The 18660-nt window shown below is 36.8% G+C and overlaps 3 protein-coding genes and 1 long non-coding RNA gene across 5 annotated transcripts in view; 1 reads left to right on the forward strand and 3 right to left on the reverse strand.

The window, feature by feature from the left end:
* LOC132193034 (uncharacterized) overlaps positions 1–18660 on the reverse strand; it is a 63243-nt gene that overhangs the window by 43664 nt on the left and 919 nt on the right. The window contains exon 2 of the long non-coding RNA XR_009441393.1: positions 3782–3850. This is a non-coding gene — a long non-coding RNA (uncharacterized LOC132193034). The remainder of the gene's footprint in view (positions 1–3781; positions 3851–18660) is intronic.
* Positions 719–8057, forward strand: LOC132193030 (tyrosine 3-monooxygenase). Its single transcript, XM_059613377.1, has 12 exons — positions 719–949; positions 3942–4053; positions 4168–4212; positions 4285–4344; positions 4482–4547; positions 5166–5492; positions 5606–5762; positions 5819–6015; positions 6096–6231; positions 6440–6566; positions 7134–7363; positions 7451–8057. The coding sequence occupies exons 1-12, from the start codon at positions 887–889 to the stop codon at positions 7614–7616; spliced, it is 1686 nt and encodes a 561-aa protein (XP_059469360.1). The 5' UTR covers positions 719–886; the 3' UTR covers positions 7617–8057.
* LOC132193028 (uncharacterized) lies at positions 8541–12910 on the reverse strand. Its single transcript, XM_059613375.1, has 22 exons — positions 12834–12910; positions 12722–12761; positions 11895–12661; positions 11795–11830; positions 11711–11744; positions 11391–11455; positions 11233–11335; positions 10942–11177; positions 10817–10882; positions 10707–10755; positions 10579–10655; positions 10434–10530; positions 10154–10386; positions 10023–10089; positions 9879–9964; positions 9696–9816; positions 9533–9639; positions 9413–9481; positions 9312–9348; positions 9172–9254; positions 9007–9118; positions 8541–8946 (listed from the first exon to the last, which is right to left on the reverse strand). Exons 1-22 carry the CDS (start codon positions 12879–12881, stop codon positions 8714–8716), a joined length of 2766 nt encoding a protein of 921 aa, XP_059469358.1. The 5' UTR covers positions 12882–12910; the 3' UTR covers positions 8541–8713.
* LOC132192674 (uncharacterized) lies at positions 13571–17805 on the reverse strand. 2 transcript variants are annotated; one of them, XM_059612742.1, is made up of 22 exons: positions 17670–17805; positions 17555–17594; positions 16787–17496; positions 16699–16734; positions 16613–16646; positions 16268–16332; positions 16108–16210; positions 15816–16051; positions 15691–15756; positions 15583–15631; positions 15460–15536; positions 15311–15407; positions 15032–15264; positions 14901–14967; positions 14757–14842; positions 14575–14695; positions 14411–14517; positions 14289–14357; positions 14193–14229; positions 14054–14136; positions 13882–13993; positions 13571–13826 (listed from the first exon to the last, which is right to left on the reverse strand). In XM_059612742.1, the coding sequence occupies exons 1-22, from the start codon at positions 17715–17717 to the stop codon at positions 13594–13596; spliced, it is 2709 nt and encodes a 902-aa protein (XP_059468725.1). In that variant the 5' UTR covers positions 17718–17805; the 3' UTR covers positions 13571–13593. The 2 variants fall into 2 exon arrangements, with proteins under 2 accessions (XP_059468725.1, XP_059468726.1); XM_059612743.1 differs by lacking the exons at positions 13571–13826; positions 13882–13993 and having other exon boundaries at positions 14099–14136; positions 14193–14244.

The raw sequence follows: 18660 nt of genomic DNA on the forward strand, positions 1-18660 counted from the left end.
GTGAGATTTTTTTAAGCTTATACAATAAATTATTTTATATTTAAATGGGTTCTCACAGCTTAATCCATTGTATTCAGAATATTTAAAGCAATTTCATGAATGTAATGATTGAAATAAATCGAAATATAATAGAATTCTATTCAAAATATTTCTGGGGTAACTGTCAATAGAGTCAATTTATGAAAGTAATGATAAAAATTGAATATAAATTAAAATTATTAAGAAGTTTCGAAGAAAAAGAAATAAAAATTAATAATTTTATATATTGACAAATCAGATATTATTGTTGTTTATATTTCCAAATTGTTACTAAAATTTGCATTGAAAGACAATCAATTGTTGTGGAGAAAAGCTTAATTGTTGGACAAAAACTAAATGAAAGCAACGATTTTGCTCAAATAAAAAATACCGTCTCAAAATGATTTGCAACGAGTTTTAAAGTTTTTGAAAAGATAATGCAAATCAGAGTAAAATAATAATCTTCAAGAGTCAAAATGAGACTAAAGGAGCAATTTTTACGACAATCGAACCGGTTTCCCATTCGGGATGGTGCGAGGAAAGCCCGAGCGCGCAGGGGCTGCGGGGGATTTTCCTCTCGCGGGTCCAGGCCGCAGGCCTGGCGAGGCGAGTGGTGGAGGCGGCTGACGCTCCTCGGCAGGGAGGGAGGCGGACGGCGCAGGTGGCGGGGCGGCGGCCCGATATAAGCGCAGGGCGGCCGGCGCTCGGCCTAGACTCACCGTGTGTCACTCATTCAGTCAGTCGGGGGCGACTTGGATAGGCCTAAGAGAGACCCCCTCGCGGTTTGCTTAGGATACCCAGAAGTCTGCAACGCACCTTCCTTTTTTGAGACCGAAACACCCTCAACCCCAAACAACAACTAGCAACAATGGCTCTCGCTGCCCAGAAGAACCGTGAGATGTTCGCCATCAAGAAGTCTTACAGCATCGAGGTAGGATTTATTTTCAACAATTGCCACATTCAAAATTCTTGTTAAGCCGATTTCACGCCGTCTAGTCGAGTTGATTACAATAATAATTCTTCTTTAACGCCTGGAGCAATTAATTATTGTTCAAACTTTCAACTGACGTTATGAAAAGCCTCGGGTAAAAATTACGAAAATTCTCGTGAAAATAGTTTACATGTTCTGCGGGTAATATTTTATTTTTAACATGATAAGTGGTGACGATCTTGACATTGTTAAGCGGACAGTGGGATACGTGTTAAGACGTGCCAAATTAACTGCTTGTGCATGGGAACTTCAAGCAGTTGCACAAACACGCAGAGACATTTCAGTGCTAACATTCAACATGAAATTTATTCCATTTTTAAATTCAATATTTGTACAGAGCCGACAAAAGTACTAAATTTGAATTCATTACAATAATTAGTTTATTTTTCAATCATTACGTCACATATTTTGTAAAATTTTCAATTCCATACAATTAATTATCATTTCAATTGAATCAAATTCAAAATTTTATAAACTTTTTCCCTTATGAGGGGTTAGGGAAATAATTACTTAATTTTAAATTTGCAATTTTCTGCATTGCCTAACATAATTAAAATGATCTTTGACTTTTTCATAGTTCAGGTTGGGCAAAAAATAAACATTTCCATTGTTTCATTGTCATTATTTTATAAATATAAATTCGTACTGAGAAATTTAACCCTCCATATTTGGCCGTAAGAACAGTGATTACTCGTATGAAGCCGTTGAACTCGCAAGAGTAAACACAAGAAAAACTTGACCCGACCACTTATATTAATAAAAATCACGTATGTCAATAAAATAAAAATTATTGTCTGGAGGCCGCTTTGTGTGTAATTGCGAGTGTAATTTGCAGTACATAAAATTAGCCACGGGGCTAATTAGTCGAATTGGACGAGTTCGAATGTAGGAAGTGGCGCTACTCAAGGCCGTTCGCGCCCTACGATTGGAGCGTAAAAAATTATTGTCTCGTTAATTAGCATGTACGCGATTTTTCGAAACGGGAGCTCCTTCAAGGTGATCCGTTTTTTGCCCCGATTTTTCTGCTCTCCGCTCGTAACCTTCGATATTATGCCAAGTCGGTGGAATTCTTGGCGTTTCTCTCTCTCTCACTCCGTCCGCTTGCTCGAAAATTATTCCATTATCACTTTTATTGGTGCAAAAAGTGGCGAGGCGCTCAAGGTTGTTTCCTTTCATCGGCCGCAGGGCACCGCGCATTTTACTCCACTGACCGACGATCCGGACGGTTGCCAGCGAGAGGAGAAAAAATGTGAACGATGCAAATTCACATTCAAGCGTGCTATCTATTTAAATTTTTAAAATTCTATTCTTCCAAATCTGTACAAAATAATAAAATATCTGAACTTCTTACCTATATTTTAAATCTATAATTTCTGCAATTAAAATCTGTTTTCTCAATAAGTGTTTGGTCGTATTTTAAAATTTTGCATTATTTCCTCACTCTTGAAATTTTAATTTTTATGCCATAGTCGGCTTTTAACAAATTAATTTCTACATTTTTGTAACATTTAATCTTTGTTTATTACAATTTTATTTTGTAAATTTTTGGCCAATCAACTTTACACTTTTCATTGATAAATTCTGCTCCGTTGGTGAATGAATCAATATAAACCCTCAGCCATCTTACTTGCGGGTTTACGCAGACTTTGGTGACACAATTTTGCACTTAATTTGTTTTGATTTGGCGCGACTGAGGGGAAGGAAAGTGCCTTTTGCAGCTTTTCGCCTCATTACTCTCCTCCCTCACCCGCCGAGACTCTGGTTTTTGCATTTTAACACCTTCCAAAAACCGGTTCTTTTCATTCGGCTCTTTCCTCCTTCTATAAATTCCCAGGGATTAAGTAAGCACAAAAAATCAAGATCCGAGCTCATTTTCTGCACCCACGCCATGGCAAAAGTCATGAGCTCAAAGAGCCACCAACCCTGCGGCTTCCCCGACTCGGAAATTGAGTTTCTGGAGCGGCCTCAGTTTCCGCCAGATGCTCCTGATCCTCTTGAAATTAATTCAGAATCTCCTTCACTTGACGCGTGTGATTTCCACACACTCTTTGAACTTAATTTTTTGTCACGTACGCATTTATAACCATGTAATTTATTGCCGCTCTTGTTGCGTGAATGCTTAATAAAAGTACATGATTCCCTCGGACGGCTTTTCGGTTGCATAACCGCATAAATAAATACATTGATTGAGCGTGTGGTCGGTCGACGAGGACAACAACAAAGCCGTGCTCTTCGTAATTATAAATTTTACCTATATTAAAACGCAGCGAGTGAAAGTGAGTTGCTTACTCACAAAAACAAAATTGATTTATAAATAAATGTGTTTGTACACAAATTCCACCGGCAATACCAGGAAATGGACAATTTTGTGCGTTAACAAATCCCGCGCGCGGCTCGATCGACTTGTTGAGAAAGAATTGATTTTCTAGCAAAATCCGTTTCTTTTAAAAATTGTCAAAAATTTTTAGAGTTAATATTAAAAATATAAATCTCATTGTCAGCGGAGAAGCTACCGGAATCTTTTGTGTGCTGCTTCATCTTAACCCACAAAGTCAGTCGTCAAGAGTGCAAATATTTGATCGAGACGAATTTCACTGGCTGCATTTTTTGAGCGAGCAGTCACGTAGTCGTCGTCGAGAGCAGCCAGACCTGTTGCTCTAAAGCGAAAAAGGAAAGAGATTTACCCGTCGTACCGTTCCGAACGATTCAATCCGATCTGTCTGACGCGAAAATCAAATCAGCGGAAAAAAAGAGGCATTAACCGCTTCTTACCTTGTTCTCCGGGGACAAAAGGACGCGGGCCGGTAATTGGATTCCGTTGCTGCTCAAGCACCTGCCGACCTAAAAAAAGAATCATTTTTCAAATAAAATTTTTATGTGTTAAAAGAACGTTTGAAATTTATATTAAATTTTTGTTTTTGTCTTTTTCCAGAACGGCTACCCAGCCCGGAGGCGGTCTCTTGTCGACGACGCCCGTTTCGAGACTTTGGTCGTCAAGCAGACCAAGCAATCCGTTCTGGAAGAAGCCCGCCAACGTTCCAATGGTTTGTGTTGTAGTTTTTTATTTTGCAACTTCTGCATGATTTAGACGTTTACATTTAAAATTTTATTATTTTTATTCTTTTATTTATTTTATTATTTCGTTTTTAAATGTGTAGATGGAGAGTGCAACCCCGACAATGTACTGGATTTCCATCAAGATGGTAGGTTTTTTGTTTAAATGTGTTTTTAGTTCAGTCTTTTATTTTTTCCTTTTTTTTTATTTGTCCCAACAGACAGTTCTCCTTACACTGAGGAGTTCTACACGGACAGCGATCCTGAGGCTGATGAGTCCAGTGAGTTTATTTTTATTAAAAAAAATTAGCATTTTTCACTTTAACTTTTTTTTAAGAGTCAATTATTGTTCATTATATTTTAATTTTGCACGATTGTTTAAGTGTTAAACGTTTGCTTGTCTCTGTTTTGCGTGTAGAGAAAGAAATTAACTTGGAGCTGGAGCCTCAGGCCGCTGAAAATGACGCGGAGGACGAAGTACAAGGTAAAAAATTAAAATTGCCGAGACCCAATTACGTCTCGACTGTTGCATTATTCCCATTGACACGCGGCCCCGCTTTATTCTCCTCGCTCGCTTACTCGCGAGAGCTTTCAACGAAAGTCGGCGACTGTAAAAAGGCGGTTTATGGGCGCGCTCGGGAAAAATGGCACTTTATCAAACGCGCGTTTTAAGCGCCCCTCACGTCCGAGAACATTTTTCCGCACTTTTGAGTCGTCGTCGATTTCCTCTGCCCTCTCATACCTCTTCCGTTGCACGTCTCAACGACTCCTTCCACCCATTTCTAGATACTTTTCGCTCAGTCGGTGCCGCAGAAAGGGAGAAAGGAAAGACAAAAAAGTAACAGGTCTTTTATTGGCGTGCACTGCACTTTGCAACTGTCTCACTCCTCGAGATTGAGCCAAATGGAATAGGATAAAAATACCAAAAATAAAGCCTTATTTGAATAAAAAATTTAAAATCAGATTAAAAGAAACAATAGAAATATGAACGTTATTTTATTTATTTTACAAGAAATAAATTAAATTTCCCCAAAATCCGGATTTTTTATAATACATGATTTTTTTCCCGAATTCTAATTTTGCTAACTTTGGTCGATTGCAGACCAGTTCATGACAGAGGAGGAAGCCCTCCTGAGCCAGGACATCGAGCAGCGCGGCAACGAACAGCAGATCGCCACCCTGCTGGTGCGTTTCAAGGACGGCATCGGCGGACTGGCCCGCGTGCTCAAGACCATCGAAAACTACAGCGGCGTGGTCAACCACGTCGAGTCGCGTCCCTCCAAGGACGAGGGCGTCCAGTTCGATGTGCTTGTCCGCGTCGACATGACCCGCCAGAATCTGCTGCTGCTTCTCCGCTCGCTGCGCCAGAGCTCTAGCCTGGCCGGCGTCACGCTGCTCCAGGAGGAGACTAACTCCGTCAGCGTCAAAGGTACGAAAATATAATAATAAAAAAATTAATTTAATTTACTCCGAAATTGGCATTAATTAAATTTATCAATAAATATTATTCCCTTTTTTTAAACATTATTTATTATTTTTTAGATCCCTGGTTCCCCCGCCACGCGAGTGAACTGGACAACTGCAACCACCTGATGACCAAATATGAGCCCGAGTTGGACATGAACCACCCTGGTTTCTCCGACAAGGAGTACCGCGCCCGCCGCAAAATGATCGCCGAGATCGCTTTCGCTTACAAATAGTAAGTTAGATTTTGACTTTTTCCAAATGAGTTTGAATTAATTATCGTATTTTCAGTGGCCAGCCCATTCCCCACATCGAATACGTGCAGACTGAAGTGGACACCTGGAACGCCGTGTTCGGACAGGTGTGCGAACTGGCGCCCAAGCACGCTTGCCGAGAGTACAACATCGTCTTTGAGAATCTGCAGAAGGAGGGAATTTTCCGCGTGGGCGCCGTTCCTCAGCTGCAGGAGATGAACGATTTCCTCAGAAGTGAGTTTCAAAGCTTATAAAAAAAATTAAATATATATTTATTTGAAACAAATTATAAATTTCATTTTATTTTTTTGCAGAACACACTGGATTCACTCTGCGCCCTGCCGCTGGTCTCCTCACCTCTCGCGATTTCCTCGCCTCCCTGGCCTTCAGGGTGTTCCAGAGCACCCAGTATGTGCGCCACCGCACCTCTCCCTACCACACCCCCGAACCGTAAGTGTCCGAGTTAATTTTTCGTCTATGCCTTACTTTGCCGTTTAACATTTTCAATCGCGCCGGTCGATTTTATCTCGCGATGCAATTTTGCTCCAGCGAATGAAAAGTTAATTTCGGCCGGCAAAGAGCAGCACTCTGCCAATTAAGTGCGCGTAATTCGATTGTCGCCGCCTTTGTCATTAATTTCGCGTCTGGCAATTTGCAGTGACTGCATCCACGAGCTGCTGGGACACATGCCGCTGCTCGCCGACCCCAGCTTCGCCCAGTTCAGCCAGGAAATCGGTCTCGCCTCTCTCGGCGCTTCCGACACCGAAATTGAGAAGCTCTCGACGGTGAGTTTTATTTAATTTTTTTGTTTCTACTTTGCGATGAAATTTCAATGTGACGAAACCGCAAGAATAAAAGGGAAAAAGCGCCACGGACGTCTTGCCTTTCTTGGTCCAGTGAGCGCGCGCGTTTGTTTTCATCTCGCCTTAAGAGACTCATTTATCTTTGATGTTACGCTTTTTGTGATCACTCTCGATGTGGATGGCTGACTAGCAGGTCAAGGTGCGAGTCATGCTCCACAGATCAATCAAGGTTAGGAAGTAAAAGTGAATTGCAGGCCTATTTACCTCTTATAAGGCAATGACCATAATAATCTTGGCGGCGATCACGTCAGCCACTCGGTGGGCCGGGCATGCGTGAGTGCCCTCGGCCCCTAAAGGAACTCTCGCCCGCCTTGTACTTGTGCTCACCCGGTTGCATAACCTTGCACTTAAAATAAAATTATTCAAGCTCGCATTGTCCTAAAAAAACACTTTAAATGTGCATCCAATCAATTTTAAATTGGTTTTATTTTTGGATTGAAACCTTGAAATTAACAATAAATTTATCAATATTTTTTTCTACTGTTTTAGGTGTACTGGTTCACTGTTGAATTTGGACTTTGCAAGGAAAACAACACGGTTAAGGCCTACGGCGCCGGTCTCCTCTCTGCCTACGGTGAGCTTTTGCACGCCATCAGCGACAAGCCCGAGCACAGACCCTTCGAGCCCGCACTCACCGCTGTCCAGCCCTATCAGGATCAGGAGTACCAACCCATCTACTACGTCGCCGACAGCTTCGAAGATGCCAAGGAGAAGTTCAGGTGAGAATTTTTTTTTTCAAAATTCCCAACAAACAAAATTATATGATTTTATTTACAAAATTTATAACAAATTTTGTCTCATTTCAGGCGCTGGGTGAGCGACATGTCCCGACCCTTCGAGGTCAGGTTCAACCCCCACACCGAGCGCGTCGAGGTTTTGGACTCTGTCGACAGACTGGACGCCCTCGTGTCCCAGATGAACCTCGAAATGCTGCACCTGACCAACGCCATCAAGAAGCTGAAGGCCCGCTAACCAAATCACCCGCACCTCCCACGCCATCAGAACATCTCCACCACCCCCCACTTTCACTCTCTAATTTAATTCACTCGTCGTGTCGTCCTCCTTGTTATTTTATAATAATATATTATATAATTATGAATGTGTATTATTTTATGTAGGACTTATAAGTGCAAATTTTGACAATTATTTTTTTGCTGTGTTTATTCGCTCTCGCTGATGACAAACGGGGCCACTTCCCATGGCGGAAGTAGCGCCTTCTGAATTTTGTAAAACGTGTTGACTTACGAGACCAGCCCCGATATCGGGTGCATGAATGTTTAATTTTGATCTTGGCTTTTGTTGCCTTACACGATTGTTTGAACTGCACTTCAAATGACCACTGTGTAGAAACTGTCCAAAATAGCGAGTAGCCTCCTCAAGTGAAATAAAACTATAAGCATGGAACAGCAAAAATTTGGTTTTATTTAGTCCTCTACAATTAAGCAAGTGAATGCTAAAAATCATTGATTACAAACAATCTTTGTGGAGTTAACTGATGCAGCAAGGCGGGGTTAATAGTTGTTGTTATTTAAAAATTTAAAGGTTTAAATCAAACTAAGCTGCAAGTCTCTAGTTGAAAGCAGCTTACATGTCACATTTAAATATATAGACGGTTGGTTAAATATTTTTAGTTGAAACCAAATCTATTTTTGGGACATTTATAACGTGTTTGAGAAGCGATGCAAATTCATTTTCAACAATTCACTTCAAAAGAAAATCACGAAGTAACAGCAATTGTTTTGAAAATTTTAATTTCAATTTTAGTAAATAAAAGAATTCAAATTTCACTCTATTTTATTTAATTAATTAATAAATGTTGATAATTTTTATTAATTTTACTTATAGTGTTGCATTAAACCTACAGCATTAATAAAAAATTTTTAAATGTTTTATTAATTAAAATCAATTTTAATTTACATTCTGTATTTTTGCCCTGATAGTTATTTTTGTTTTGGTTGAGTAAAGTTGTAATTATTCCAACTATATAAGCCTATTTTTTTTTAATGTTTTATATTTCACAAAATTTTCATTGACTCTCTAATTATAGCAGATCATTGTAATGAATAAATTCAAATTGTTTCACAAATTAGACGATTGATCCCACCGCCCCCAGAATAAGCATATTTACTGAAAAAATTCACAAAAATAAACGGCCCATCAGAGACAGTAAAGTTGTTTGCAATCCAGCTCCCCAATCCAAAAGGAACGTCTGAGAAACAGTTTTTGGCCAGAAGAGGCTTGTTTTGGATTGCAGCAATTGCGAAGAACTTATCCGAGTTTTCTGAGTATGTAGAGTCTACAGCTGTTAAAGTAGATGAATATATAGAAACGCTTATAAATATTTCATTGAAACCAAACATACAAATGCTGTTAGAAATCATGCAGTCTAATTTGGCCTTTGTATCGATTGTTGCGAGTCGGAGTCCAAATTTGGCGCACTCTGACATAGCTTGGGCCAGAGTGGTTAGCATAGGCTAGCGGAAAAGTTGAAGAAGAATTTTCCTTGAAATTTTAGAAAATATTTTACTGCAGAGGCAATTGTCAGCAACATAAATTTCTTTCCACAAACGGCCCTACAGAGAAGTCTATATGGGGCGAAGTTTGCTTGATCTGCTCATAAGGCATGTTAAAATTATAAATTAGATCATTAATGATTTTTTTTATTACTATTCATGTAATAATAAAAAATATCCCTGCAGGCTTCCTAAATATCAGGTAATTAAAGATTATATTAAATGAATACAAGGTGAAATTAAAATTTTAGAAACGTTTAAAGCATTGGGATAATGATTGGGACATAGAGACTCTGACTGTGGAGGCAACCAGGACTTCTTTTCCTGAAATATTACTTTCAATTACTTAATCCACGAAAAAAATCACAAATTAACGGTTATAGTAACTTCTACAGCGTCGGCAAGTTTCATTGTTTGATTTGGAGATTTCTGCAGATTGCAAGCAACAAAATTGGAAACTCTGCTGCAGCCAGATAGGGACTCTGTGTATTGGAGAAGAATTGTAAGCAAACTGCTATTGAATTTGAAATGAACAAACTGCTTGATTCACTGCATTGGCCAATTGTGTCATACGACTCTTTCATAGCCGAGTCGTTTCCATTTGCAATGACCGGAATCAATGGCAAAATTTTGGGTCCATTCATTTTGCCATTTTGGTACTGTAATATATAAAAATATAATATTCATTTTCAATACTCTATTTCAATTAGATATATTTTACCAAATTTGCATTTTCACTGTAGCAAGTTATGAAACAACTGAATTTTTCACTGGCATTTGGATTTAAAAACGCAAGAGCCATTTCCGCTAAATTTAAAAAAAGCTATTCAAGAAACAATCCTTTCAAATTCTTTTTATAAGAAACCTTCTGTAAGTTGAAAAGCTGATGCACATTCCAGTTCCAGTGCTTTTGTCCCTCTGCTTGCTCTACCCTTAATTATTATAATTTCTCATTACTTTAATCATCAAAAAATAGATTTCTAGCTTTAAAGCTACCTCACAAATGTATCGAAATTTTTTGTCACAGGGTTCGTCGCTTAATGCTGCCATAAAATTGTTTGAATTTACTGCCAGGCAATGCTCATTTTTGGTTGCATTGTCTGGTTGATTGGGCATCCAGATTGTTTCGTTCAAGTTCAAAGTTCTGTTTGTGGCGCAGAAACCGAACTGTCCTGAACAACCAGCGTCGCTTCCTGAAGTCCAAAATTTGCCTGCCTTGATTGATAGGTCTAAAAATTTTACTTACAAAAAAAGTACAATTTTAATTTAACTTTACTTTTGAAAGCTTCTCCAATCGAGTCGAATTTGTATCCTTGATGGAGACTCAACAGTGAAAAATCAATTGCGCAGCACGCTCTCAAGGCTTCTTTGTACTTATTTTTTTGTTATGAATTAAAATCTAAAATTTATTAATAAATTACCGAACGTAAGTCATTTGCAAAACTGAACATAAATGTCCTGTAATTGATTTCAACCCATAGCCCATACTTCTTAGGCTCTAAAGTTTTAAATTAAGTTTTACAAATGAATGTTCAAATAATATTTCAACCTGTTAGATACGAAGCGGAATTTTCCACTAAGTTTGTAAAAGCAGATTCCTGCAGAATAAATTTTTTATTAAGGGAACGATAACCATAAACTTTATTTTTATCAAATTACGTTTTTCGTGCATTTGATCTGGGGGCAAGTTGGAAAGCTGCATTTTGGCGCAGGTGTGGTTGGCCCCTAAAAAAGTATTTTAATTTTTTTAACATACCTCTTTTGAGGGATAATTATATATTTACTACACATGAAAAGACTGCAAGTTTCTGACAATCCACATCATTAAGCTTGACGGTGTCTATATCAAATTTGAAAATTCGAAGCATGACGCAGTTTTCTAATCCATTGACGTTGTTTGGTTGCCCCGTTTCCCACATATTTGAGCTGAAATTCGCTCGCTTGTCATACCACATAAATGAAGTTTTATCCATCCGTTTCCCTGTCGTCCAGTACATGGAACTGTGTTTCCAGTTTGGCCCTTAACGCAAATTTGTAAATCAGAATTTTAGAATTAATAAATTGAAATAAGAAACCATCGATGAATTTTTGCAAGCAAGATCGTTTCCACGCGTTTTCAACCATCAGTGGAAGCATTCCCAAACTACAGCACATCCGAAAATTGTCATCCCAATTCAACTTTAAGTGAATGGAATTTATATTATATGAATCAAACGAAGAAAGCAAATCAAACCACTGTGCTGCCAAAGAGATAAAGGTTGCCGCAAGTTGTCTCCCAAGATCCATAATTATCTGCGTCTGTTAAATGTTTTTTACTTACATTTTAAAGGCCACAAAAAGAAATTGCAAATAGCTTTCATTCTATAGGTTTACTAAATTGTACGTGTTAAGAATAAAAATTGAATGTAAAAATTTCAGGTGGGTTCCATAAAAAAAATTGAAACTGCGGTAAAAAATACAGAATGAGGTTAGGTTTCAATTTTTTGACTCCAAGGGAATAACGTTTATGGATGCAATTGAATTCTTATTTTCTAGAGTACAATCATATCTGACCAATCAGCTGCCCGTCTGATCCAAAAAGAGACTCCTTTTTTAATTGATTAAGCAAAAATTAGCATTTTCCTATAGAAGGATTACATTTTTAACGCAGGCCTGTTGATATGCAGGTCCAAACTGAGAGGAAAGTATTAAAAGCTTGCTGAGCTCACAATAAATATTTTCTGCAAAAACAAAATACCTCGCCAATCAAAGGTACGTAAGATTCGTCCTTAAGGATAACAATCTCTGGTGGCGTTTCTTCTATAACTTCATCAGTAATGTTTTCCAAACTCATATCTGTCGTGATTGCTTCGGTCACCATAATTGATTGCGTACGAGTTTGAATAGCAAGGTTGGAAACAGATATGTTGCTATTTTCGAAAGAATTTGTCTGGGTGGTCGGATTTTGAGTCTCAAGGGTAAAGTTCGAAGATGATGGTGAAGTGGCACCTGTAGTCGTGTACAAGTTTGGGCCGTCAGTAGTTGTTGCAGATTCGGTAAGATTTTCAGATGGAAACGATATTCCGCTGTTGTCGAATGTATTTTCACTAAGAGGAACTCTGGTAGAGAGATTAGCGTCAGAGTTTGTCATTTTAGGCGCAGATGAAGTTCCCATTGTTGAGAGCATTGAATTTTGGGTGAAAGATTTGCTTGAAAGTGCAATTGAAGCCACGGTTGATGTTTGAGGAGTTGTTTCTGGACCACTCTTGATTTCCTTTGCCATAGTTGAGGTTGGTTCTTCATTTTTCAAAGCGTCAGTAACATCGTTGTTTTCTGATTGCCAAACTTCTACAGGATTCGAAGTTCCAGATGTAAGTTTCGGGTCTGTCACAATTGAAGGATGATCTCCCAAGGCAGAGGAGTTGTCCTTTGGAACGTTTTTCTTTTTTCCAATAAAATTAAGGCACGATTTTTTGCCGCAGCATTTTATAATAATTTGCCGCGAAGAATACGATGCTTGTTTCCCTTAAAAATTTTCATAATTCTTAATATTAACATGAATTTTAATTAGCTTTATATATTTACGACTTTTTCTATGTTGTCTTTTACACGCGGTCTCCTCAAACTGCGTTTGAAAAAACGATGGTGAAATTAAAATAGCAGATGATTGGAAATATGCACAAAACCAATTTCATACTGTTAAAATGAATACTATGAGGAGCAAGAGGGACGTTTTTGCGTCCATTTTATAATGCTGGACTATCAGTACTGCTCGCTGCTAGTAAATCGACTTTCACAACGTGGCAGCAACAAGAGCTCATGTGAATTGTTCATCATACCCATCATTCGCTGATATCAAATAAAAAATTATTAGAGGATGTGCACGAGAGGAAGTTTCAATTGCAATTATTATTGTGAAAGCGCAAAATCATAAACAATATTGAAATGAAATGATGAAATTAATTTACTCAAGTGCGCTTTAAAGGAAATGATGATGAAACAATAAATAATAATTAAGTAAATAATAAATTTGAAAATAAATAAAAAATTTTAACTCATGGAGGAACTGAATAACAAATAAGCTACTTTTTTAATAGAAAATCTTTGTGTATCTTTCATTTAATTAATTTCCCCAGCTAAAAAAAATCAAAACAAATCAAATCATTTATTATTATCTTTACAGCTCCTTGATACCTTTTTACTTACAATTAGTATGAACGGCTGTGTATCGATTGAAATTAACAAAGTATTGTGTGAATCATTTAGCACAAAATCTAGATTTTTTTAAATTATTTTTAATACAATTTAATTAAATAAATATTCAGTTAAAAAAGCTTATTCAAACGCAAATCATTGTTCTTCTCAGGAATTTGTTTAAATTTAAAGATAATTAAATATATATGAATTATTTGTACGTTCCAATTTTTATTGTATTATGAAATTAAATATAATTTAAATCAAATGGTTTCACAAATCAGGTGCTTGATTCCGCCACCTGCAGAATAAGCAAATTTTCTAATAAAATTCACAAAAATAAACGGCCCATTGGAGACAGTTAAGTTGTTAGCAATCCAGCTTCCTAATCCAAAAGGAATGTCTGAGAAACAGTTTTTGGCCAGAAGAGGCTTGTTCTGAATTGCAGCAATTGCGTAGGACTTTTCTATGTATGTTGGAAATTTAATGTCCACAGCTGTTAAATAAACATGATTAAAATCTACAATATTAGCAAAATAAATCAAACGTACATATTTTGTTTAAAATCATGCAGTCTAGTTTGACTTTTGTGTCGATTGTAGCAAGCCGGAGTCCAAATTTAGCGCATTCTGACATGGCTTGGGCTAAAGTGGTTAACAAGGGCTAACAAAAAAATTTAATAAAGTAATATTTTTTACTCGCGCAATTTATCAAAATATTTACTGCAGTTTCAATTGACATCAGCATAAATTTCCTTCCACACACGGTCTTAACGACAAGTCTATATGTTGCGAGGGATGCTTGACCTACTCACGAGACAAGTAAAAATTGGAGATTAAAGGTCAGTAATTATTTTGATTACTATTTATGAGTGAATCCACAACATCCTTGTAGCCTTCCTAAATTCAGGTAATCTGAGATTACATTACATTATTAATAAACAAGAAATTTTGACAACGTTTAGAGCTATTGAATAATCATTGGGACACAAAGATTCCAACTTTGGGGGCAACCAGGACTTCTTTTCCTGGAAAGAATTATTTTAAATTACTTAATCCAAATAAAATAAATCATAATCACAGTTAGAGTAACTTCCACAGCATTAGCGAGTTTCATTGTTTGATTTGGAGATTTCTGAAGATTACAAGCACCAAAATTGGAAACTCTGTTGCAGCCAGATAGAGACTCTGTGTATTGGAGAAAAAAATTGAAGCAAAGTTCTATTTGGTGTAAAATAAACGAACTGCTTGATTGACTGCATTGGCCAATTGTATCATACGATTCTTTCATTGCAGAGTCGTTTCCTTTTGAAACAACTGGAATAAATGGCAAAATTTTGGGTCCATTCATTTTGCCATTTTGGTACTGTGATAGATAAAAATAATTATTAATTTTCAATGCTCTATTTTATTTAGATATATTTTACCAAATTTGCATTTTCACTGTAGCAACTTATGAAACACCTGAATTTTGTATTGGCATTTGGATTTAAAAACGCAAGACCCATTTCCGCTACGTTTTAAGAAAGAAAAAAAGTTTATTGTTAAAAATATTTATAATTTTTAAATGCCATCTGTAAGTTGAAATGCAGCTGCACATTCCAGTTCGATTGCTTTAACCCTTGTGCTGGATCTTCCCTTTGTGATTATTAGGATTTTTGTATTAATAGTTTCAATATAATTTTCATGTATTTAACTCTACCTCACAAATGTATCGAAATTTTTGCTCGCACGGTTCGTCACTCAAAGCAGCCACAAAGTTGTTTGAATTTACTGCCAGGCAATGCTCATTTTTGTTTGAATTGTCCGGTTGATTTGGCATCCAGATTGTTTCATTCAAGTTCAAAGTTCTGTTTGTGGCGCAGAAACCGAACTGTCCTGAACAACCAGCGTCGCTTCCTGAAGTCCAAAATTTGCCTGCCTTGATTGATAGGTCTAAAATTTTTCTTAAAAAATGCATGATTGAGCATTTAAAACTTACTTTTGAAAGCAGCTCCAATTGAGTTAAATTTGTATGCTTGGTGGAGACTCAAAAGTTTGAAATCAATTGAACAACATGCTTGCAATGCATCTTCATACTTCAGAAGTTTGAGTAAATATATTTTTTTAAATTATTATTTAACAAATTACCGAACGCAGGTCATTTGCAAAACTAAACATAAATGTCCTGTAATTAATTTCAAGCCAGAACCCATGATTTTTTGGCTCTGAAATTAATAATTTTTTTAATGAAATTTGAAATCATTTTGCAACCTGTTAAATAAGTGGCGGGATTTTCCTTAAAGCTGGTGAAAACGGATTCCTTCAAATGTTCAAATAATATTATAATCTGGGAATTATCAAACAATTTGATTAAATTACGTTTTTTGTGCAATTAATCTGGGGGCAAGTTGGAAAGCTGCATTTTGGCGCAGGTGTGGTTTGCCCCTTTACATAGTTTGATGAAATATTAAAGGTGGGATTATGAGAGGGATATTTAAATTTACAACACAAGAAAATACTGCAAGTCTCTGACAGTTAAGGTCCTCGAGCTTGACGGAGTAATTGTCAAATTTGAAAATCCGAAGCATGACGCAGTTTTCTGATCCATTGACGTTGTTTGGTTGCCCCGCTTTCCACATATTTGTGCTGAAATTCGCACGCTTGTCATACCACATAAATGATGTTTTGTCCATCCGTTTCCCTGTCGTCCAGTACATGGAACTGTGTTTCCAGTTTGGCCCTTGAGTAAAATTTATAAATCAAAATTTGAGATGTAATAATTTTAAAAGTAGAGACCATCGATGAATTTTTGCAAGCAAGAACGTTTCCACGCGTTTTCAACCATCAAAGGAAGCATTCCCAAACTACAGCACATCCGAAAATTTTCGTCCCAATTCAACTTTAAGTGAATGGAAATTATAAAATATATGAATCAAACGAAAACAACAAATCGAACCACTGTACTGCCAAAGAGATAAAGGCCGTCGCAAGTGGTCTCCCAAGAGCCATAATCATCTGCGTCTGTAAAGTTTCTTTAAATAAATTGAGGAAAAGTCTCTAATTTTAAAATGGTCATAGTTGTTGAAAAAAAGTAAAGAAGTTAATATTTTCATTATATTTTCGTTACGTACAACTGTAGAATGCGATTTAGATTAATAAAATAGGTTTTTTTTTGCTTATTGTTAGTCATTAATTTTAAAGAAAAACTCAAGTATTGAATTTAAAGTTAGGGGTAGATAAAAATGTAAACCTTGCTTAAGCATTTTAATCTTCGATATAATTGAATTTTTTTGCTACTGACCAATTAGCTGTCCGTCTGGCCCAAAAAGTGATACCTGTTTCAATTGATTGAACTAAAAATTTCATTTCCCTTAATTAAGGATTTACATTTTTATCACAGGCCTGTTCATAGGCAGGGCCAAACTGAGAAGAAAAAAATTAAATGCACTAGAACACAAGATTCGTTTTATAAAACCTCGCCTGTCAAAGAAGAGTATGAGTCGTCCTCAGGTACAACAACCTCAGGTGGCGCTTCTTCTACAACTGGATCGGTAACGTTTTCCGAACTCATCTCAGGAGTGATTTCTTCGATCACCGTAATCGATTGAGTCTGATTTTGAGTTGCAAGGTTGGTAACAGAAGCGTTGCTATTTTCAGTAGAATTAGTTATTGAATTAGCTGATTGGGTCTGATTTTGGGCTTCAAGATTGAAATTCAAAACTGTAGGGCTGCCAGGATCAGCTATAGTCGTGTACGAGTTTGGGGCATAAGTTGTTGAAGAATCTGTGAGATTTTCCAACGGAAACGTAAGTCCATTGTAAATTTCACTGAGAGAAACTCCGGTAGAGAAACCAGGGTCAGATCTGGTCATTTGGGACGACGCTTGATTTGATGCAGCTGAACCCGAAGCTGAGGTTTCCGTTGAGAGCACTGGAGTTGAGGAATCCGAGCTTGGTTCTTCACTTTGCAAAGCATCAGTAAAGCCGATGCTTTCTGATTGCCCTACTTCTACAGGAATCGGAGTTCCAGACACAAGTTTCCGTTCTGTCAAAATTGAAGGATGACCTTCCAAGGTAGAGGAGTTGCCTTTTGGCATGACCTTCTTTTTTCCAACAAAATTCAAGCACGATTTCTTTCCACAGCATTTTATAATGTTTTGCCGCGAGGAAGACAATGCTTGTTTCCCTTCTCAATACAAAGAATTCATAAAAAAATTTCAAATTTTTATTTGTTGAATACTAACGACTTTGTCCACGTTGTTTTCTAAGCAGTGCCTCTTGAAACTGCGTTGGAAAAAAATACGGCGAAAATTATAAATTATGACAAGAAATTAGATATGTGCCAAAAATAAATTTTACCACTGAAGTGAATAAAGCGAGGAGCAACAGGAACGTTTTTGCGTCCATGTCTTTGTTGGACCAGCAGCACTGATAGCGAGTCAGAAAATTACTTTCACACCGTCATGACAGCGACGAGACTTTAGGTGATTTATGCACATATTGTACGCATCAACTGCTGATGGACATCCACACATAAAAATGTGTGGATGTGCGCGAAAGGAAGTAACTTTACACAGGCCTCTGCAACTATCGCTATGGAAGTGTTCGCTTTCCGCTCAAATATGTGAGTTAATATTGAAACGAGAATATGAAATCTTTTTACTGATGAATTAATGTTAGAAAAAAACATTTCTTGGGAAATCCAATTACAGTAATCTGAATATCAATGCGTTCATTAAAATTAAAGAAGTAAAAATTATATCGTTTCTGTCAGTTTCTGTTTAATTTGACATTTTTTTTTTCAAAAAATTAAAAACAAATAGATAATTATGTAGGGCTGATTTCAATTTATCATGATTTAAAATTATAATATATTATTTTTAAGTTATATTTTTCATAAATTCATCACAATTTTGTTGTTATTTCTCTCTGAAAAAACACAGATAAACTGAAAATGATGAGCTCTCTAAAGTTTGCCTACACCAAGTCACCGGATGTTTCATTTTTCAATGCAAACAAACGCAAAACCTCGTCCTGTTAACAGGAAGCAGTTTGCCATGCTCAAAAACACTCAATTTGACCAGATAATACCTATTCATCTCAAACAATAATTTAAAGTATCCAAATATTAAATATTAATTTTTAAATAAATTTATATAAAACATTGCATAAACTGTGAAGGGACAGGGACGCATGATGCCATGAACTGATTATAAAATCATAAGCGACAATGAATTTCATAAACAAGTTTGGTATGAGTTATTTTGAATAATTACTGAAAAAGCGTATAAACAAATAAATAATATAAACAAATTTTAAAAAAAATCAACGCACACTCTGCTCATGTTTT

The sequence above is a fragment of the Neocloeon triangulifer genome, unplaced genomic scaffold (assembly GCF_031216515.1).
Source record: "Neocloeon triangulifer isolate White Clay Creek 2 clone unplaced genomic scaffold, ASM3121651v1 ptg000003l, whole genome shotgun sequence".
Lineage (NCBI taxonomy): Eukaryota > Metazoa > Arthropoda > Insecta > Ephemeroptera > Baetidae > Neocloeon > Neocloeon triangulifer.

Excerpts from the sequence above, each read along its gene's own strand:
- LOC132193030 (XM_059613377.1), top strand. The coding sequence starts at position 887 with ATGGCTCTCGCTGCCCAGAAGAACCGTGAGATGTTCGCCATCAAGAAG. Across the intron at positions 4,054-4,167 it reads AGCCCGCCAACGTTCCAATG|ATGGAGAGTGCAACCCCGAC; the intron begins GTTTGTGTTGTA and ends TTAAATGTGTAG. Across the intron at positions 4,345-4,481 it reads TCCTGAGGCTGATGAGTCCA|AGAAAGAAATTAACTTGGAG; the intron begins GTGAGTTTATTT and ends TTTTGCGTGTAG.
- LOC132193028 (XM_059613375.1), bottom strand. The coding sequence starts at position 12,881 with ATGGACGCAAAAACGTCCCTCTTGCTCCTCATAGTATTCATTTTAACA. Across the intron at positions 11,178-11,232 it reads CTTGCAAAAATTCATCGATG|GGCCAAACTGGAAACACAGT; the intron begins GTTTCTTATTTC and ends ATTTGCGTTAAG. Across the intron at positions 10,656-10,706 it reads TTCCGCTTCGTATCTAACAG|AGCCTAAGAAGTATGGGCTA; the intron begins GTTGAAATATTA and ends TTAAAACTTTAG.
- LOC132192674 (XM_059612742.1), bottom strand. The coding sequence starts at position 17,717 with ATGGACGCAAAAACGTTCCTGTTGCTCCTCGCTTTATTCACTTCAGTG. Across the intron at positions 17,595-17,669 it reads TCGCTTTATTCACTTCAGTG|TTTCAAGAGGCACTGCTTAG; the intron begins GTAAAATTTATT and ends TTTCCAACGCAG. Across the intron at positions 15,632-15,690 it reads AGATTAATTGCACAAAAAAC|GAATCCGTTTTCACCAGCTT; the intron begins GTAATTTAATCA and ends GAACATTTGAAG.